Consider the following 22812-nt stretch of genomic DNA (forward strand, 5'->3'; position numbering starts at 1 on the left):
ACGTAACCGCCTCTCCTGAGTTCTTTCCTTTCTCCATGGTCTCGCTATTCGCGAGCAAACTCAACTTCAGTGGGCGATGCGAAATCTGGCACCACCAGTAGAAACAATGGAACACCGCATACTTAAATGTGATAATATCCATCCCGATGTCGATGCAGGTACAGTCACTCTTCCTGAGGCCGTAGGGTTTAGAGATAACAACGGTCATGTAAATAAATCTGCGGTGGAAATTAGCAGAAAGCGATTGGAAGTTTGGTGGCTGAAAAGCAGAGGGGTGACATAAGGTTGGAAATGTGATTGTTGAAACGCCAACAGGACAGGTTTAATCCAGCCCGGCGAATCCCAGCATGAGTACGAGACGCGTCCCAGCCGCCCGAGTATCGCGTGAGAGCGAAGCAGCGCAGCCAAGCCAAGCAGACGGCCTAGCCACTGCATGTGGCTACTGCCTACATCTCCATTGACAAAAAAACAAACTCTTGGGAGGAATATCACCGCGGCGGAACAGAATAATGCGCTTCAGCGCTGCCGCCGCCGCTCGGCGCCCGGACCCGACGGTGTGACCTACCAGATGCTGCGAAACCTGGATGCGGACCAACGACAGATCCTCTTGCAGCAGATCAACCTGGTGTGGGAACGCGGGAAGCTTCCGAAGCATTGGCGAACCGCGGTCGTTTGTGCTATCCGAAAGCCAGGGCGCCCATCTACGGAACTGAGCGGATATCGGCCAGTGACATTAACATCGGAGGCAGGTAAGCTCATGGAGCATATGGTGTTGCAGCGTCAGAACAAACGGGCTGCGGATGCTGACTTGTTTGACGAACGGCCGACGGGTTTCCGTGGGATGCGGTGCAAGGCTGATTCCATATAGGACGCTGTTACAGCGCTAGAGCACGCCAGGGCGGCAGGCCCGGTTGAGCTGCTGCTATATACTGGACGTCTCGGGCGCTTTTGACAACGTTCACCACTCACCAATTCTCGCGATGCTTGAGGGGGCCGGTGTGAGCGGGCGCCATTTGGGATACGTTCACGGTTTCCTGAGCGGGCGCACCATGCGCGTACGAGTAGGGGGTAAGCTCTCCGAGCCTCGTCCGGTGGACTTGGGCGTGCCGCCGGGCTCTGTCTTATCACCATTTCTGTTTAATGTGGCCATGCCGGTAGTGCCGGCCTCACTCCACACGAGCGGCCGACCCCATGTGTACATGTCCATATATGCCGACGACATAGCTCTGTGGTGCCGGGGACCACTGGGCGAGGCGCTCCGCGTGCGGGGGTGCCTTCAGAGAGCTCTGACTGCAATTGACGCCAGCTTGCGCGGACAAATTGGTGGCCATGGCCGGCGTTTCGCGCTCGCGCGTGCACCTTGCGCCACTGTCACTGGACGGGACTCCGATGCTTTGGCGTAAATCGGTGCGGTACCTTGGCCTGGACATCGACTTTCGCCTTTCCTTCCGCCCCGCGGCTACCAAGGCCTGTCTGCAGATGAAGCGGCTCACCGCCGCCGTGCACAAGCTCACCGGTCGAGGGCAGAGGATCTCCCAGCAAGCCGCGCTGCGGCTTTACAATGCCGCAGTTTTGAGGGCGGTGCTCTTTGCGTTGCCGCTCGTCACGGTGCGTAAGCCGTGCTGGAGGAATCTCGAGCTCCAGCACCGCAATTCCCTGCGCGTGTGCCTAGACCTGCACAAAAACTCGCAGTGCGCCGCGACGTTGGCAGAGGCAGCAGCGTGGCCACTTGAGCTCCAAGCAGAGCGCAGGGCACTGAATCACATTGACCGTCTTCCCCGCGCACCGGACGGCGGCTCGCTGCTGCAGCGTATGCGCTCGCACTCGCGCTCAAGAATGGGCGCGGCGCTGCTCGAGTAAGAGCAATTGACTCAAGGCCCACCCTCCTACGGCTCCTGCGCGCCCTGGCCTGCTGCCTCAGAGGTACAGCGAGAGATCGTCGACATCGCGGGAAGGCGGAGCACAACGCTCTGAGCTGTGCAGCAGTTGGCCAGAGCCGTCATACATGTGCACGAGGAGCTCCAGGACCATCTCCTCGTGTACACCGACGGCTCAGTGGCCCGCGACAGCTGCTCCCTTGCCGCGGCGGCTACGATCCCCGCCCTGCGACTGCACAGCCAGCAACACGCAACCTTCCTGGGCTCCTTCACCATGGCGGAGTTGATGATGATCCGGCTCGGGCTGGACCTGCTGCTCACCCTCTGCCCTCCGCCGCCCAGGAGTGCTCTGCTGTGCGACTCCCGCGCCGCCCTCAGCCGCCTGCAATCCAACGGCCGCGGTACCCCACTAGTACGGGACATTCGCTCGCGCATCGAGCGCCTCGCGCAGAGAGGATGCACCGTGCGTGCACAGTGGGTGCCCGGTCACTGCGGCATCGCCAGCAACGATGAAGCTGACGACCTCGCGACCGCCGCACATCAACTACCTCCCAGCGATCTGCCCCTTGCGCTGGAGGACGTGCGTGCGTTCATCCAGGAACATCTCTGAAAGCAGCACCCCGACCCACGCATCGCAGGAGGTGAGCGCATCGACAACAACACCGGCTATTGCGCGCATACGCGGTCGCAACGTGCAATGATCCTCCGCGCACGCATTGGCTGCGTGTGGCCCGGGGAACGACGGGAGCGTCACGGAATCGGGACGAGTGATGTGTGTGACGGATGTGGTGCAGTGGAAACACTAGAGCACTTGCTCCTTCACTGTGCCGCGTTCGCCGATGCTCGCCGTGACATGCTTGCGGCCTATAGGGTGCTGGGCATACTATCAGACTCTCTCAAGACGCTACTGTGGCCGCAGGGCAGTGCGCGCACCCATGAGCGAACCTTCGTGAAACCTCTGTGCATTCCTCGAACAGACGGGCTTGACGTCCCGTCTGTTCTCCGCCAGGTGGTTACACGCAGTGACCGAACGCTCCATGAGTTCTACCTTGGACGATTAACAACTGGACGCCCCACTCCAGTTGTAGCCAACATAAGGATGTGCGCGTGTTTTTTTAGTGCTCCATCATGAACTAATCACGCGTACAGCCTGGACACATTTATTATTGTGTAAATGGTTTGTGTACATTTCCTCTCCCCCTATCCTTTCTTCCTGCCCCTTCACCTCTTTCATTTCTGCATTCTGCCTGCTATCCTTTATTTCTGCTGCCCCATCTCAGGTGCTTCAGTATCGATGGCGGATGCCAGGGTTAGCAAAAATCTTTTCCTTACTTTTTATTATTATATTAATAAAACCACTTACTACTTGGGAGGAAGGACGCAACGTCCACACCTGGTGTGCCGGTGGGAGGCGTCAACGTAGGTTCTTTGTGAATCTTCTTGAGAAACTGAAATCCCAGGGAGAGATTCCTCGTATACGACGTTCTGGTTTTCTCTCTCCTCTTCGCACGCTTGAGAAAAGAGTAAGATTAATTCGATTTCGCCGTATAATGCCGTTCCCAGTGTCAACTATATATGACCTAGGCTCACTTGCGGGCGCCACCACGTTCTCTTTTCGCTTTAAGTCTGTAAGCCAGATCATCTCCTTCCAGAAGGGTCGGAAGTGTTTCCGTACACCATGTCGTCTATCGTAGTCTCTTCGCTGCTGTTCGTGGTATTTATTGGGTTTCAAAATTCCGAAGTTTAGTGGCGTCTGGCAAGCGGGGAACAAGCCTTCCGGGAGTCAGAGGAATCTTTTTCCGCAACCGCCTCCCCAACAATAGTTCAGAGGGCCGTAGGCATTTTTCAATGCAGTTGACCTGTAGGACAATAGGGTCAGGTACGGGTCTTGGGTCTTCTTCATTGAAGTTTTGATGATTTTTATCGCAGCCTCAGCGGGTCTGTTGCTCTGAGGGTATTATGGGCTGGATGTGACGTGTTTGAACCCGTATTGAGCAAACTTAACGAAGCCAGAGGACGAGAACTGCACGCAATTATCCGAGACCACCGAATCTAGAATGCCATGTCGGGCGAAAATTCATTTGCAGTGATTGATCACTGTCCTAGATGAAGCTTCTCAAGGCGAGTCAGTTCCGGATATCTGGAGTAATAATCAGTCCCGATTAACCACCATTGGTATTGAAGAAAAACAGCTCCATTGCAACTGTCTCCCGCGGTCTTGAAGGAAACTCGATCATGATGATGAATCAACATTTATTAAGCCCGAAATAAATCCGTGGTGCACGCTGGCACAAGACGGTGTGGTTCCCTAGTTACGGGACCCATATGGGTCCAGCAGCTCCTGGCCCCTGTCCGTCAGTGCGAGCTGAATCGGTAGGGCGGGGCTGGATATCAAAGTCTCCCATCGCTCAAGGGGTTGGGGATTTTGGGTGTTGGCGTTAAGGGGAGGAGGGGGGTCTTGAGTTCTGTGCACTCTGCCAAGACGTGCGGCAGGGTGCCGATCGACGTCATCCGGGGGCGGCAACGGCGGCGGCAACCAGCACTCGCGCTTCCGAGCCAGTTCGAGATCCGGGGCCAGTTCGAGGTCCTGGAGCGAGTCAACCAGACGCCGAGGGATCGCCGAGAAAAGGATGGGCTGGACCAACAGGGCACCCGTCGCTCCAATCAGCGACACTGAATTCCCACCCCTCACCTCCTCCCAACCCCTCAACTCACAAGCGAATCCGCAAAAGGACATTAGCGAAGTGATAGAGCTTAAGAGGATCATAGAGCGCCAAAACGCTCAGATCCAGGAGCAGACTGGCCAAATACGGGGGCTTATGAATAAGGTCGAAACGCTGGCGAATAACGGCAGCTCGGAAAATGAAAGACCCCAAAGCAACAGCACGGCGGCAAACAACGCCGCAGGCTTGCGCAGGGTGCCGCGGAGGGATCCCCCCCTCTCTCTCCCCGCCTAGGGCGCGCGGCGGGAGAGGCTGGGGCCACGCAACGTGCATCAAATAATCAAGGGGCGATGGAGGCCGAATAGAGCCCTGCGAGCGGAGAGGCAGCGGCGACGGCAGAGACCACGCAACAGTACAGATCCCGCGAGAAGGAGAGCTGACGGCCATTTTGGCCGCAATTTCCCAAATTAACGAAAGGGAAGGCAAAATGGATACCCGCCTCGAAGCTGTCGAGAGTCAGCCTCACACGCCATTGGTGGGGCAGAAGCGCCTAGCGCCAAAAGTAGCCTGAACATCGGCGAGGAACCGCTTCGCGTCCCTAAAAAAGGAGATGGCCGAAAAAATCAAAGACGCGTTCGCGAAAAGGCGCAATCGACTCAAGACGTCCCAAAAGAATGATGCAGAAGCCAAGTAAGAAGCACAAGGAGAAGACCGGGGGGGGGGGGGCACCCAACCGTAATTTACCAACAGAACTGCCACGGGATTGGCAACAAAGAAGCGATTACACACTGACAGGCAAGAAAACAAGCCCGATGTAATTGCTCTACAGGAAACAAACGGGAAACCAAGACTCCCGGAGTACGACACTTACACGGACCCCACGGAGAAAGGAACGGCGGTGCTCGTCCGCAGCAACGTGGCGGTAACTCAACATGTCACGGCGCAGGGAGGGTGCGAGCACACGCTGGTCGAAATTCATGCGAGAGAAATTGGCAGCTCGGGCAATTTATTTGTAATGAGCGCGTTCTGCGGGCCGTCCCAACAGTAGGACGAATTTGACAGCATCGTGAGCGAGGCGAAAGGGTTGGTGGGGACCAGGCCGCTCCTGATCCTCGGCGACTTGAACGCCCCTCACACAACGTGAGACCATAAGTTCCAGTCCAAGAGAGGAAAAGCATTGGCCAAAGCAATAGAGGATCACGAGATTGCCCCCCTGAACGAGCCGGACGTAGCCGCCAGAACAGGCAGCAGTGTCGCGAGGTACACCACGCCAGACTTGTCGTGGTTATCGGGCACGCTAGACGTCTCCTGGAGAAGCGAAGAAGTGGGCCTGTGGTCTGACCACAGCGTGATCGGCATCACGAGCCGAGGCTTCCGATATCGGGCTGTGCTGGGGACGGCGCGGATCACGGATTGGGACAAGATGAGAAAGTTTACCCAACAACAAGAAGAGGCGTCCGAGGAAGAATCGGAACAAGCTGAAACACGACAGACCTACTCCGAATGGGCGAGGGACCAGGAGAAGGCCCTCCAAAAATTTACCCAATAAATCGCAACGACGTCGCAGATACCGTACGTGGACGCCAGGCTGACCCACTTGTGGGCGTCCCGGCACTCGTTAACGCGGCGGTGGAAACGTCAGAGACACAAAAGAAAGCTGGCCAAGCGCAAAGTAGTCGAAAAAACAGATCGCCGAGCATGCGGCCAAACTACGTAGGGAACATTGGCTGAAGACCTGCGACGGCCTGCAGGGCAAGCTCTCGACGGGGAAAACGTGGTGTCTCTTGAGGCATCTGATCGACACGCTGAGTAGGAAAACGGCGACCAATCGCAACAGCATCAAAGTATTGAACACGCACAAGGGAGACGGCCGCAGACTGCTGAAAGACCTGAAGGCGAAGTACCTAAAGACAGAGAAGGGCCAGTACCTGGTGCCCGAGAGGTACGAAGGACTCGAAAACGAAGAGCTGGACCGGCCGTTTACCATGACGGAACTGTGGACAGTGATAGATGACAGTAACAAGAGAAGTGCACCCGGCAGGGACGCCATAACTTACAAACTGCTCGGTAACGTGAGCGGTACAGCGGCCTGCGGATATCTAGGAATTTTCACTGTTCTGATGAAGGTATTTTTTTAAACAGTGCAACGCCTGTCATCCATACCCAACTACTTCGCTGGAGGTGCCTAGCACCTTAAAGAGTTCATGCAGAAAGCTTGAAGACAACCTTATGCATGCGTGTGAAATATACACAGAGAGTGGCAAGAGACAAATTGAGTCTGTTGCATGCAACATTCTCTAGAGTCGTTCAGATATAAAAATGGCCTCTTAACTGCAAGTATCGCTTATACATTTCTACTCTGTGCAAATGCCCTTCATGCAAAATTCACATCATACATATATACATTCCTCACTCAAAATTTTGAGATGGAAACCTATCTGCCGCCTAGCCATGGTTTATTGAACCACGATAGATAACAAAGTATCTGTTTCATATGAAAATGGCAAGAAATAGAGCCAAGGACTTGAGACGTCCAAGACAGGTACGTTTCACTTCCCGCCAATTCCTTGTCATAGGATGCTCTCGTGATGACATTGTCCGTTTCTCATGTAAATGCTATGGGGGGCGAGAAATGGTTTAGAGACCATGTGCACAATGAAGCCGCCAAATTTCTTGAAAAACAATGAAGCACGATTTGAACAGCAGGCAGGAGACGCAGCTCGCCTTAACACCATATAAAAGATTCCACTTTGCCTTTTGCAGTTATGATTAATTTTGCTGTATTAGTGTGCATTGTGAGGCCACTGCATTCCACGCGTTGAAAATGTTGATTGATGAAATGTACATGGCACAAGTCACATCACAGTTCCTTGAGAAAGTAAGGTGTAGGGCATTCCTAGTTTACACAGGGTTTCGTGCAAGTAGTTCACAAACTGTTAAATTATCCCTCATCATCCTGCAGCTTAGTAAAGTGTGCATCCACATTAGTAAATACTACATAAATTTGTCCTAATGTACGAAAATTGAAAAAAAAATTGTGCCACACTCCAGGTAAGCGTTAAATCTGCGCAGCATGCAGTGAAACGTCACCTGAAATGAATGCCTGTATATCAGTTAACCTATTTTTGGAGCCTCATGTCCACCCAAAATTGCATCTATCTAGTAGACTTTTGTTTGGTTTCGTAACTTAAGAATGACCTATGCTTTCAAGAAGGCTTCATACGGCTTTATGAAATCCCATACCACTTTATTGCCACCCACATTTCATATCTCATTAGATATTTAGCGTATTGCTTTCAAACAAGTTGCTGTTTGCACTCTGTAGCTCTGCAAGGATTCACATGAACAATGTTTTTGTGTATGGGCTCTGTAATTCATTCACTTGAGGTTCCACTGTCCATGGATGTTCACCAGTCTTTTGTGGATACTGCTGGTGGAGACTTGTATGCATTTTCTACAATGGGCTTGAATAATTGCAAGTGAATTTGTGTGATTGCTGTGAATTAGTGGATGGAATGGCTGAAAAAGGTCAGTGCGATAAGACGGCAGTCTAATTTTTCAACAATAGAAGTCACTTCGCACTTACCGTATACACTAATGTCGTTTCTCTGACTACTCTGTTGTTTGGTGGGAATGACATCACTGATACTGAATGGCACTGTTCCCTCTCTGCTGAAAACCGGGAGAGTGTAATGATGTGTTTGGGACAACTGTTCGAAGTGAAAACTTGTGTGTCATACTTGTGCGATTTATAATAAAAATATCCCATGCATAGTGTATATATATGAGTACACTTGCTCATGGAAAAAACAACAAAATTCCTTCTCGGTGCAGGCTCATTATAAAGATGCAGTGGTTGAGGCAGGAGAACACTGCTGTAAAAATTGAAAATTCAAAAACAGTATTGATATGTACGTCAACTTGAAGTGAAGGCATAAGGCATGGAGCGCAGCTCCAGTGGCGGTGAGTGCATAGCAGCCAATAGCTATTTATGTTATAAATCTTGTGTGCGTGTGTGGTTAAGTTTTGCATTTGATGTAAGCTCCACTGTATAGCAAGCCATAACACATGCTTGTGAGTCATGCCACACGGCTTCTATTTCTTTTTCTCAGCTGATCATACCATTTTGTTATTCTATAGAACTCGAACATTGCTACACTAGCTGCTGTTGCCTACTAAGTTTTAGGGAGTAGTAAACTAAAAAAGTGGGACTAGTGCAAGAAATATGTCGGATGCAGGCGCATGATAACACTGCCGCGAATCTTTGCAATTTGTTTGTTTGTTCATTCTTCAAAGCTGCCGGCAGCCCGCTTTGTCCCTTTTTTGCGATGAAAAACGCGATCAGGTTTTTCTCAACTGATCGCATCCAGGCGAAGCTCATTCAACGTTGTTTCAGAATGTTCTATTATCTTTGCACGCTTTATATCGAATGTTCGCTATCAGCTTTAAATTGAGCCCGGCCGAGAGCGGCGGGCATTCGGTCCGACGACCGCCGAGCACGCTTGTTGCTACGCCGCCGCCGAGTGATTCAGTCCATTGTGGGAGCAAGTAAGCGCAAACACGAAGTTTTGTTTAGACGCCATTTTCGCTGTCGTTCTGCTCCCTGGATTGCAGCCACCACTACGTGACATCTGGTGGAGGTACAGGGTTGCCTTCCATGTTCCGGACGCCCCCTTCAAGTCGTGACACCAGCCCTCTGCTCTCCAGGGAGAGAAGCCTGAGTTCGGGACCATGCCAGACCGCACCCGACAACGAAAAGACGCTGCTACGAGCACCGGAACCTCGTCAAAGATGTCGACAGCAATCATACTGCAACAGCCGCGGGTGCCGCCAACTTTCAATGGATCCCTAGGCGAAGACCCCGAAGAATGGTTGGACCAATTTGAGCGTGTGGCATCAATCAACAAGTGGGATGATGCTGCAAAAATTGGACACGTAATTTTCACACTGGAGGGCTCAGCACGTACGTGGTACGAAAACTCCGAGTCGTCCCTAACGGCATGGGAGCTGTTCAAGAAGGAACTTTTGAAGGTATTCACCAGTATCGTGAGAAAAGAAAGAGCCGAACGAATCCTCGAGTTCAGGATCCAGCTTCCGAACGAGCCCCTCCACGGTTACGTCGAAGAGATGAAGCGCCTCTTTCACCGCTCCAACCCCGAGATGACAGAGGAAAAAAAAAGTTCAGTTTTTAGTGCGCGGCATATAGGAACAACTCTTTGGCAGCCTCGTCCGCTAGTCGCCAAAAACAGTCGAGGAATTCATGCAAGAAGCCTGCACGATTGAGAAGACCCTCCACGTCCGGGCTCGGCAGTACGACCGCCCTTCCTCTGTGTGGGCAATGTTTCCGGACACGACGATTACCACCAGCGACAACTTACGGGAAGTTATCCGCGAAATCGTCTGCGAAGAGCTACGCCGATTACTGCCATCCTCCCCACAGCCGCAAGTAGCGACTCTCATGGATGTGGTACGGGAAGAAGTGCAACAGGCACTTCGCATCCCGACGGCCACAGAACCCCAGGCCATGACCTACGCCGCTGCAGTAAGGACTGCTCAGGCCCAACGACAACCCTACATCCTCGCCAACATGAAAAACTTGTTCCCGAACGCCACCTCCCTGACCCCGCCCGCCCAGCCTATCAGCGACGCTCAAGCCCCAGGAAATGCGGCGCCTGGAGGACTTCCGACAACTGGCCGTTGTGCTTCCGTTGCGGCGAGGCCGGCCATGTTCTTCGTCACTGTCCGTGCCGACGTATCGGTCTTCGAGGATTTGCCGTTGACGCCCGACGGCCACACTTCGGCCAACGTCCGCAGGAAATCGACGAGTACCTGCGTCGAGAGGAGTACACGCCGAATCGCCTTTCGCGCTCATTATCGCCGTTAACTTCGCGCTTTGCATTGCCACGTCGCAGCTACGCAGCCGTGATACGAGGAAGGTCTCCCAGCCCCCGTAGGGGAAACTAAAGACAGCAACCTCTAGAGGTGAGGTTGCTCACGAGCGAAACGCCGAAGATCCTCCACCGACCGTACCCCATGAAGACGCTGAATCGATGGCAAACAAAATGACAACCCTGACCACGACGCGAACTGCTTTCAAAACGACGCCGCCACCCAGAAAAGCTTCGACAAAACGCCCCACCCGCGATTCATATGCGCGACGAAGCAGTGACCCGACGCCGAGGGCGACGTGCAATGCAAGAGCCAGGACACCCGACTTAGAAGTGAATATCGACGGCCGGAAAGTTACCGCTCTTGTCGACACAGGAGCCGAATACTGTGTGATGAATGGAACATTCGCTGTGCAGCTGAGGAAAGTCACGACCGCTTGGGACGGCCCGCAAATTCGCACCGCAAGCGGCCACCTTATTAAGCCACTTGCAAGAGTGGCAGATCGGGCTAGTTGGTAATTTTCCATAATGCGATACAGCGCGAATAAAGACGGGGACGAAGCGAGACAAGACACCATCAGGACGATGCACAGCGCGAGTGAATGTCGAAGGGCATACCTATCCTGCGACCTTCGTAGCGTTACAGCATTGTTCCCACGACGTCATTTTAGATATGGATTTTCAAAATAAACATTACGCGATCATCGGCCTTCGATCCAAGCCAATCACGCTTTCGTCGGACGAGGCGATCCCTTCGATGACAACAAAGGAGCAGTAAGTAGCCCTAAGTGTCCTGGATCGAGAAGTGAGCGTCCCAAACCAATCAAGCGTCATGGTCACCGTAGGTGCCACGGATGCCAATTAAGAACAAGAAAGCTCTCATCAAGGAGAACACGGAGTTGCTTCTGGAGCGGGGAATCGGCATCGAAAGAGGTATTGCACATTTCCCCAATAGCCAAGCTGAAGTGCTGTTGACGAACGTCATCGAAAAATACCAGCATGTTAACAAAGACACCATGATTGATTGCTTTCTTCGACGAACTATCTGACGTATGCGACGCCTTCGTCCTCTCCGATCGAGTCCCAGAAGAATCACCTACGCAAGATCACAAGCGTGCCTTCGACATAAATCCAGTCCTGCTCCGCAACAAACAAGACCAGATCCGCAACCTACTTTGAAGCTACGGCGAGTGCTTCTCGTCATAACCGAAGGTCTGACAAACCCCGACTGCCAAACATCGCATTATAACCGGCCAGCACGCCCGACCTCTCCGCCAAAACTACTGCCGTGTGTCGCCGCCAAAACTACAAGCCATCCGAGACTCAGTTGAACAGATGCTTCGCGACGACGACATCCATCCATCGAAGATTCCCTTGGCGGCACCGGTTGTTCTAGTAAGCGCACTTCGAGTCTACTTCGGTTACCGCCGTTCAACAACATAGCGAAGAAGGAAGTCTACCCCCTTCCCCCAACGACGATACACTCGCCGGCTCTGCACGCCAAATATTTCTCATCGATGGACCTAAAGGACGGCTACTGGTAAATTGAGGTCGATGAAAGAGATCACGCGAAAACCGCATTCATCCCTCCGGATGGGCTCTTTGAGTTCACGGTGCTGCCATTTGGTCTGTGCTCCGTACCAGCGATGTTCTACGAGTAATGGATACAGCGTTGGCAGGCCTGAAGTGGCAAATTTGTCTGGTATATTTATATGACGTCGATGTATTCGCCTCGAACTTTGAAGAGCACCTGAAAAGACTTCGAACAGTACTAGACGCCATCAGGTCGCCTGGCCTTGAAAGCAGATTGGTGGCACTTTGTCTATGAAGAGCTGCTGTTTCTAGGCCACATCTTTAGCAAGGAGGGAGTACGCGCAGACCCGCAGAAAACAGCTGCTATTGAACAGTTTCTGCCGCCGGCCGATAAGAAAGCAGTGCGCAGATTTCTCGGACTGTGCGCATATTACTGACGAGTTGTCAAAAACGTTTCGCGCATCGCCGAGCCCCTGACCCAGCTGACGAAGGCAGACATGCAATTTAAATGGCGAGCGGTGCAAGCAGAATCCTTCAAAGAACTTCAGCGTCATTTACAGTGCGCACTGAACTTTGCGCATTTTGATGAAAACGCCGATACTGAAGTTCATAACGACGCAAGCAGCGGGGGCCTAGGCGCCGTCCTCGTTCAAAAAAGCGAAGGGCTGGAGAAAGTCATCGCATACGCTAGCCGTTCCCTTTCCAAGGCCGAGGCTAACTATTCGACGACTGAGAAGGAGTGCCTTGCCATCATCTGCTCTACATCGAAATTCCGCCCCTACCTGTACGGACGACCGTTCAAGGTGGTCAGCGATCACCACGCGCTGTGCTAGCTTGCCAATTTGAAGGACCCCTCTGGCCGCCTCGCTCGATGGAGTCTGCGCCTCCAGGAGTTTGATGTCACCGTCGTTTAGAAATCCGGACGCAAGCACTCTGACGCCGATCGCCCCTCACGAGACCCTGTAGATGCACCGCCGCCGGACGACGATAAGGACGCTTTCCTAGGACCCATCCGCCCCAGCTATTTTGCACAGCAGCAACGCTCGGACCCCGATCTAAAATGCCTCATCGAGTACTTGGAAGGCAAAGTTTCTTCACCATCCGCCTCATTCAAGCGAGGACTGTCTTCCTTCTGTGTACAGAATGATGTCCTTATGAAGAACTTCGCGGTGAAAAAAAACAGCCTACCTCCTTGTTGTGCCGGCTTGTCTCCACGAAGTTCTACACAGCTCACACGACGAGCCGACAGCTGGACATCTCGGGTTTACTCGCACCCTCCGCCGCATTCAAGACAAGTATTACAGGCCCCGACTGTCTGCCGACGTCGCACATTATGTGAAAACCTGCCGAGATTGTCAGCGACGAAAGACACCTACCAAACGACCAGCAGGATTTATGAACCCCATTGAACCTCCCTCAAGGCCCTTTCAGCAGATCGGCACGGTCTTGTTTGGTCCTTTCACAAAATCAACGTCTGGAAATAAGTGGATCATCATAGCGGCCAACTACCTGAACCGTTACGCCGAGGCGAAAGCCCTACCGAATGGAACAGCAGCAGAAGTCGCCAAATTTTTTGTCGAGTGCACACTTCTGCGACACGGCGCCCCCGATGTGCTCACCACGGACAGAGGAAGAGCATTCACGGAGGAACTAACGCAAGCCGTCCTGCGTTGCAGCCAAACCAGCCACCGGAGGACAACTTCATACCATCCGCAGACCAACGGACTGACCGAGCGCCTGAACAAAACCATCGCCGATATGGTGCTGCTGCTGCTGCTGCTGCTGCTGCTGCTGCTGCTGCTGCTGCTGCTGCTGCTGCTGCTGCTGCTGCTGCTGCTGATGATGATGATGATAGGAAGAAAGGAAAGGAAACTGCACGGGCCTGCCTACCGGCTCAAGCTGAGCCACGCTCGCTGCCGCGTGCTGAAAGTGGGAGAGTTAAAAGGATAGGAGAGCAAACATAGAAAGGAAAGGCGCGCTCTAATAAGCCCCGGGCCGATCCTGGAGGCAGTGTAATACCGTCCCGACCCGTGCCAGAGTGCATCAAGCCGAGTACTCCGCCATGTATGCTCGCCATGTATGTCGATGCCGAACACAAGACCTGGGACGTCATTCTGCCTTACGTCGTCTTCGCCTACAACACCGCAGTGCAGGAGACCACTCAGATGACAACGTTTAGGCTCGTCCATGGCAGGGAGGCCACGACCACGCTAGACGCCAAGCTGCACAACATACCCGAAGATAACGTCGACGCCGCCGCCTACCTTCAAAGCGCAGAAGCCCGAAGACTTGCCCGATTATGAATCAAAGACCAGCAGCGGACCGATGCCAGACCCTACAACCTAAGAAGACGCGACTCGGAATACAAGCCAGGAGACCGAGTCTGGGTTTGGACGCCCATTAGCCGCCGCGGATTGAGTGAAAAGCTTTTGCGCTGCTATTTCGGCCCATACAAGGTTCTTCGTCGGCTAGGTGAACTGGAATATGAAGTTGTCCCTGACGAAATGACTGCACACCAGCGACGCCGCAAGCGACCAGAAGTTGTTCACGTCGTCCGTCTAAAGCCATTTTATTGGCACTAAAAATAACTATGCTGTGTTTCCAGACTCAGTGTTTATATTTCACAATCCAGTTTGTTTCTCGTCTTCTTATGCTTAAAAGCATCGGGTCGATGCTTCTTTGAGAGGGAAGTAATGCCGCGAATCTTTGCAGTGTGTGTTTGTTCATTATTCAAAGCTGACGGCACGCCGTTTTATCGCTATGTTCGCGATGAAAAACGTGACCAGATTTATCTCAATTGATCGCATCCAGGCGAAGCTGATCCTTCGTTGTTCTAGAAGGTTCTATTAAATTTGCACGCTTTATCTCGAATGTTCGCTAGAAGTTAAGCCGCCTGATGCGGCCTCGGAGAAGTGGGAGATGAAGCTAGCAGTCGTGACATAGAACACCAGGAGGCACTTCTCACGATCGCAAAGAACCTCATTACACACAAATTAAACGAGTTTACATTCCTGACTGACATATTCGAATACTCTTTTTTTCCACGGGCTACACCAGAATGAAACAATGCAAGGACAGATATTACTGGCAGTTCATCATCAGATACGCTTAGTGCTCTGGTTATAGATCACCTATTTGTTTCCCAGTAATTATTCTAATTTTCCACATTTCCTTTTTCTGCCCTGATATTTTACCGTGTTGTTTGTGCCTCGACTGAAATTACAGCACTGACTGCAGCCAATTTTATTTGCTGGTATCTTTGTCGCCATGTTTGTTGCCTATTACTTGTACCTGAAAGTTGACCTAGTTCTCGAACTTTCTAACCGATTTTTAACATATTTTGTTACATTTTCTTGTTTAAGTTGTATTTATGAATGTATGTAACACACCCGATTTGCAGTATTTACGATTCAGAGCCCTTCCTGTTACAGTTCCCGGTGGGGCTTATAGTATCAGATATAAAGAAGTGAGCAGAAGCCACTGGGACCCTGGACTCAGGGCCCCATCTGTAACAGCTCCAACCACCACTTCTGCCAGTAAATGTTTGTTCATTCATTCATTCCGCTTTCCCTCACTCGGTGCCCTTCATGAGCGGCCCGAATGAGGTGTGAGGACTGAGGCGAAGAGAGCACCTCCTGCCTAGCCACACAGCATGGAAAATAAGAAAAAAAATTAGAGCGATAGCTCTTATTAGCTTGTTCTGCCATTTCGCAACATCGTCGTCAACGTCGGTGTCAGCGTCGGTTGCCAGGTGGCTCCCCCATACCCTCCTCCTTCTAGAGTAACCATACTCGAGACAGCTCCGGTCTTATGACAACGCACCCACTGGCTATGGAGACTACTACTACTACTATGCTACTACTACTGCTACTACTGCTGCTACTACTGCTACTACTACTGCTGCTACTACTGCTACTACTACTGCTACTACTACTGCTACTACTGCTACTACTAGTGCTGCTACTACTACTACTACTACTACTACACTACTACTACACTACTACTACTACTACTACACTACTACTACTACACTACTACTACTACTACTACTACTACTACTACTGTTACTACTACTACTACTACTACTACTACTACTACTACTACTACTACTACTACTACTACTACTACTACTACTGAACTCCTGCGGCACGGAGGGTACTGATGCGATTGGCTCCGGCAGGTATGACACAGGATCGAAGGGGGAGAAGGCTCGCATCGCTGGCTCGGGACTTCGTAGCGCCTCGCTGTACGTCATAACGGAGGGCGCCGGCTTTGGAGCTGGGGGTGGTTGCACAGCTCGTCAGATTTCTTCGCGGACCACGTCTGTTACGGCAGCGACGCTGACCCGTGGAGCTTCATAGCGAAGTTTCGCCAGCTCCTCGCGCACAAGGCTTCTTACAAGCTCCCGCAGCTCCTTGGCGGGCAGCGACGTAGGCGTGTACTGGGAAGCGGCTGCTACAGTAGCCTGACGTCCGTAGTGGGCGCCCCGTTCCTGCAGTGAGCGCTCGATATCCATTGCCTCCTTGGTGAAGCCGGACACTGTTCGTGACGGGTCACGGACAAGTCCGGCAAACAGCTGCTCTTTTACGCCACGCATTAAGTGGCGTACCTTCTGGGCTTCGGGCATAGCAGGGTCGGCCCGATTGAACAGTCGCGTCATGTCCTCGATGAATATCGCGTTGCCCTCGTTCGGCTGCTGTTATCTCGAGCTCAGTGCGATTTCAGCTTTCTCTTTTCTTTCGCTGCTGGTAAATGTCGCTAGCAGCTCTCGCCGAAAAGCCTCCCAGGTGGTAAAAGAAGCTTCGTGGTTCTCAAACCATGTTTTCGCCGAGTCCTGCAGAGCAAAGTAGACGTTGCGCAGCTTGCGCTCGCCGTCCCACTCATTGAAACCCGCCACTCGGTCAGAGCTGGCCAACCAGTCTTCGACGTCCTCGAACCTGTCCCCGTGGAATGGTGGCGGCGACCGAGGTGCGTAAAGGACGAATGGCGGGGCATTCCCGGAGTGCTGACTTGTCTGGCTAGCCGCGGTGGATGTCATGGCCCTTACCGGCGCTGTCAGTTGGCCGAACCCGGGTTGTAGGCCCCGCAGGCGGCGGCTCACCTTGTGGACTGGTATTGTAGCCACGCGTTGAGAGCTGACGTCAAAGGTGTCCTCGAGGTCAGCGTACATGGGCCGTCACCCCGCACCTCCACCAAATATGTCACCTAGAAACGGTTGACGTAAGCAGGGCTAGTTTACTTGCTTTACCTAGACGCGCAAGACGTTGGGACGCGCAAGGCAGGAGGCAGAACAAGATATGATGAAGACGAAGCATCTAGCCCCCGAGATGGCTCAAGGCTTGCCAACTGCCAGGAAATGCTGTTTAGCCGCTGTATGGCGCCACTAGAGGAGTTAGTAGTGTGGCAATATAATAAGGGAGTAATTACTCATTGACATCGAAACAAGCGCAGCCATACGGCTACAAAGGAAAGCAACACATCTTTCTCTGAAACTTCGTAGTCAAAGGAAAATTCATTCAGGTCAGGGGTTCGAAGTCGGGACCACCGTTTCACTGGAGCAGTCGTTCTACCAACTGAGCTAAAATCTGTCTCGGAACGGGCGAATCTGGCAAACCTGACTCTGTGTTTCTCATACTGACGTAATTGGCTTTATTTTAAGTGTTTTGCGCATGCCAGCACAGTGCGTACTCTCACTGTACCGCGGCTATCCGCTACCGCAGCAACCAGACAGCCTTCAGCCCTGCGCGCCTGTTACGCCATCCACCTTGACTATTCCGCAGCATGCTTGCCGCTAGCTTCCAGCCTCTGCCGATGTATCTCGTCATCTCTTGAATTCGTTGCGTGCGGCAGCTCGCCTTAAATTGATCAGCGTTGACTTCAAGTGTTACGTAACTTTTTGCCCTGGTTTATGTCCACATCGGCTACGTGTTCCCGCTTATTTGCTGCCATACCAGCCACAATTATAATCGAACGGCCAAGGTAGATGTAGAGTGGTAGCGATACCTCCATAGACGCACATACGTTCAAAAACATACGGCCTATGGTGCGGATCCAACGCCCTCTTCGAAGAGTGCGGACAACAGAATTATGACGTCATTTAAACAAAATGCCATACGTCATAGCCACAATATTTTTGGCGGGAGAAGTAAATCCTCAGATATCTCGAGGTTGAGCGCAACACACGATATAGAGACGAAGTAGACATGACAAGCGCAGACTACGGACGCAATTTTTAGCAGTCCGCGCTCGTTGCGACTTCTTCCTTCGTCTTTGCCTCGTGCGTCGCGTTATATTTCAAGGTGTTAACGTACCGACTCGCTCAATTATTTGTCTTTGCCCGAAAGGTAGAGTTATAGGTAGATTTTGAGAGCCTTTCTTGAGCACCCGAGTTTGCGAGAAATGGGTTGTGAGAGAATTGTTCCGATTTAGTTTATTTACCCCAGATAAAAAGAGACAGCAATGCAAATTTTTATCGAATTCAAATTGTTACCTTAAAACCATAACACACACAGCTCGGAATAGTGGCACAATTAGCGGTGTCTGAGCGAACCCTCTAAACAAATTTAAACTTTTCGTGAGCAGACAACGAGCTAATTGAAGCGAATTAAGCGCAAAACCGGGACACGAGAAGGAACAGCAGAAAACACGAGCGCTGCTGTTCTCTGCCGTTGCTTCTCGTATCCAGTTTGTGCGCTTAAATCACTTCAGTGGACTACTATCTTCCTGTGCATAAATAGCGTAAAAGTGCTGGGAATTCCGCTGCAGTTTCCCGGTTAAATTAGTATAGATTTTTCAACACATGGAGGACAGGCATTTTTGCTGGTGTAGGCACTCAGTGGAAGCGGCATACCATACTACCAAAGGGACTGAAAAACCTATATACAGTTGCAATGTGATGGCAGCAGAGGAGTATTCTGACAGTTCTCTACGTAGCAGTGCTCAGTTCTTCGAGTGCAGTGCGCTCATTGTCTCGAACCACCCCGTATTTCTGAACGCAGCAGCTTCATAAACATACGAGTGGAACTTTGGCTGGTGTGGCAGAAAACAAGCGCTCGCACTTAAACGACGAAAACATTGCACGAGGACAAAAAGTAAGCAACCGCTTGAAATAAACGCCGATTAAAGGCGGGGAGCCGCACGGCTGCCGGGAAGTCACGATATGATGAGGTATACGGCAGCCAAGGCCTGCGGCACCGGGTAGCTAGCGGCAAGCAAGCCGCGGAATCGTCAAGGTGGATGACAGAGAGTCGCTGGCCGCTGCTGTGAGGGAACGTGAACATGCATGTTATTTCATTAAAGAAAGCGTTGGACTTTCCAACCAAATGCACACAATTAGAACATTTTTCCAGGAGTATATAAAGCTCTCATTTAAATCCTGAAAAATGCAGATGTGCAACCAATTACCTCTTTATTTTTTGTGTTTGACCGCAGAGTTCATTTTGGCGCTACAGTTCCGCAGTTTTACTGATGTCACTGGCGCTTGGTTGTAGACCGCTTTCGACCTCCGCCCTCGCGACCTATGTAAATTGACCTTTGTACGGTTTTTACGCTGCTGTCTTCGGAAAGACGGTGTGGTTCGAGACGAAGAGCGCACAGCACGCGAAGAACTAGTGCTCTATAGGAAAGTGGCCGTGTGTAATGTGCGCTGCTGGCATCGCATTGCAAAGGCACGGTGTTACAATCGCTTTGGTACTGTGGTATGCTGTTGCCACTGAATGCACGTACCAGCCAGAAAGATGTCATGACGTCTCTGTGGAAGGTCTCAGATGTTACTTAAAGATGATCACTTTGTAGTTTGCCCGAAAGCGCATCTTCGATAGTGAGTTCTGTTAATATCCTGGCGTCTGCAGTGAACCTGAATGATTGTGTTTTGTCTCGACTGTACTGAGTGAAACTTTGCATGAGAATTATTTGTGTTCGTACTGAAGAAATGCTATGATTAGCGTGGACTTGGTAGTGATTTGGTGTATACATAGGCCCTCAAAGCCTGAGCCGCTTTTGGACGTTAAACCATATAAAACCTAAACCAAAGATTCTTATCCTTCTAAATGTTACGCCCTGCTTTCATAGAGAAATCTGTAGTCCTTCTCTTCCAAATACGAAGCTTATTCTGCCTGGATCGTTTGCGCTGCTTATATGTTACTGAATAACAAAGCCTGCGTCTGAAGAGAGTTTTCTGAACATTTAGTTCTGTAGATGCTATGACAACGTGGTACTGCCCTTTCATTATTACAAGTTAGAGGAGAGAGTGCTGCACATCACATGTGATGGTCTTTGCAAAATGTCGCATGCCCAAATGCTAATGGTATATGCGCATTAGGCTGAGAGCAGTCTTTAATGAGGTCAGTTGTTTGTTAAAAACTTCTTGGATAATCTCCTACAGAGCAAGTGCTTTCTTGAACGTTTCCTCTGGCTGCGAGCTCACTATTCGTATTTGTTTATTCTCCCATGCCTTCCCTTGCTTTCTCATTCTGTGAGCAACTGATTTTGTTTCATTTGGCTGGCATAGCCTTTCATTGTATTGATGAAAATGTATGTCCTCCTTGTGTTCTAAAAGGCAGCCCTGATTTCAACGGGAATGTGCAGCGTAATTTACAGCACTCTCTTGCGATTTATGCACAGCAGGCAACTAGCTTTTTCTGCTTGGCGCTTCTCTCGTGAGTTAGTTGAGCAACCTCTTGTTGTGCCACTATTCCGTATCGTCTGTGTTGTTTTGAACTGATGAATATTTACTTTGGTTGAAAAACAAGAATCTATAACTATACCAGTGCCTCTAGGGCATAAAGACAAATAGTTGGGCCTGTTTTTACGTTAACACCTTGAGCTTCAGCTCTACACAGGAGCCAGAGACGAAGAGGACACAACGAGCGCGGAATATTAAAAATAGCGGCGGTATTCTGCGCTCCTCCTGTCTAGCGTGTCGCGCTGAACCTTCCGATCGCGTGTCGCGCTGAATTATTCCGATCGGTCTGGAAATGGGTATGCAGAATTTGTTGACGTGGGCGTCCGAGGACAACCCTCATCCATCACAGTACCAACCTTCCTGCCATCCGAAAAGCGATGTGCTGATTGGTGGCAAGAAGCACATACGCTCACTAACCAAAATATAGACGGTTGTCGTCTTGTGTCTCCTTGCTGCTCTTCGTGCCAGCACTTTCTTCACAAGTATTTCCCGTAAGGCTGGTGCCACTCTCCAAGCTTCTTCACGGGCTAGGACACTTTTATTTTTCATCCATTTATTCTTCTTGGCATAGCATTTGCCCATCGTTGTTGGTCTGTTTATACGCCTACTTCTTCACATCTGCGGCCCAGGAATGATGAAGGGGCCACGGAACTGAAAGTTTTCGAGAAACAGGCGCAGGATCTGTGCCTCATCCTCGCCTACGAGGCAACGACCCAACCGCGTTAACGCGAGGGGCTCAAGTCGTACGCCGAAAACGTGAAGGACATGCTCGAGCCTTGGGAGAGACACCTGGCCGGTCGGGGGTGGGCTCTGGGTGATCGGCTCACGTACGTCGACTTCCTCCTCTACGAAGGGCTCGACTGGCACCGCGAGTTCAAGACGGAGGCCATGGAGCTGTTCCCGGCGATCGGCGACTACCTGGAGAGGTTCGAGGTTCTGCCGAACGTGAGGGAGTACTTCGCCTCGGACAAATACAAAACGTGGCCCATCATGGGACCACTTAGGGCCTGGGGATATCACAAGGCAAACTGATATTCATTGCGCGTAACGAAACTAGGCTTCACAACGTAACGATTATTTTGGTTCTATTCCATCATCATCGTCCGCGGCTTTGACTGGTAGGTCTCGGCGATAACGTGGACGTGGCATCTCGTAATAGAGAGTGAGAGTGAATAAACTGTATCAGAATTGAATTAGAATCTCTATATTAACCCGGCTCTTTGCTTGTAAAGTCGCGGAACGAGTGGCCGACGCAAGCTAATAGCTGCCTATGAGGTCGTGAAGTTTGGCAGTTTTGTGTAGTAATTTTTGTTCGTGTTAACTTCACAGAAGTGCCAATGTTCGCAGTGGAGTGAGGAAGACGGCGTCAGGACAGAAACTGTGAACTGAGCTTGCTGATAAAAAGCTGATGGATACGTTAACCTTGGAAAGCTCCTATTAGTACTTTTTCTCTCTGCAAACGGCAAGAAACGCGCAGCAAAGCAGATTTACTCAAGAAGCCATACTGGAATCCATGCAAAGAATTTTGAATGCAGAACGTGCTTTGAAAACAATGACATTTCTTTTTATTCATTTGAAAGAAAAAAAAACTCATTGCCTCGTCCATTAAAAAGAATACCAGAAACATATATTATTGTGGGCAAAGAAAAAAGAAAAATAATGTTGCCCAGCCCGCACCGAAACAGCGAGAAAGTCTTTCAGGTACGTTGTAGCCAAGACACTACACACCCTCTCGAGGCACAGTCATTACGCACCCCACGCAGACACGCTTTCTCGCGTGACGTCACAAGTGAATTCTACAAGGCACTAGCAAACGCTGCAAGAAAGAAATATCAGCCGCTTTTCGTAATTCCGTCTTTGACGTCATTGATTCATGCTGCGAGATACTAGTGCCGATTCATTGCTTTTTGGGTGATAATGTAAGCCGTTGACGGCTGCGCACAGCTGGGCTATTTATCTGAAACATCTGGTTTGCACTTCATAAGCTGCATTTTAATACACCAGCAACGTGGAACTGTTTCTGTACTGGGAACCCTTTCAGTTTTCAGCCCAGTATTCATGTCAATATTTAAAATTAGGAGCTCGTACGAACGAAAATGTGGAGAAGCGAGGCTGTGGCAAAACACCCGCATGAATTTGAAGCACTTCAAAGAAAGACCTCATCTAAC

At 51.1% G+C, this 22812-nt stretch overlaps 1 protein-coding gene across 1 annotated transcript in view; it reads left to right on the plus strand.

Moving 5' to 3' along the window:
- The window catches only part of LOC144120072 (glutathione S-transferase-like), a 41596-nt gene extending 19917 nt beyond the window's left edge, over positions 1-21679 (plus strand). Inside the window, exons 3-5 of the mRNA XM_077652538.1 lie at positions 6354-6482; positions 21274-21349; positions 21386-21679. Coding sequence (XP_077508664.1) covers positions 6354-6482; positions 21274-21349; positions 21386-21676 — 496 coding nt within the window. The 3' untranslated portion in view covers positions 21677-21679. The remainder of the gene's footprint in view (positions 1-6353; positions 6483-21273; positions 21350-21385) is intronic.
- Positions 21680-22812: the final 1133 nt, after the last annotated feature.

The sequence above is a fragment of the Amblyomma americanum genome, chromosome 2 (assembly GCF_052857255.1).
Source record: "Amblyomma americanum isolate KBUSLIRL-KWMA chromosome 2, ASM5285725v1, whole genome shotgun sequence".
NCBI lineage: Eukaryota > Metazoa > Arthropoda > Arachnida > Ixodida > Ixodidae > Amblyomma > Amblyomma americanum.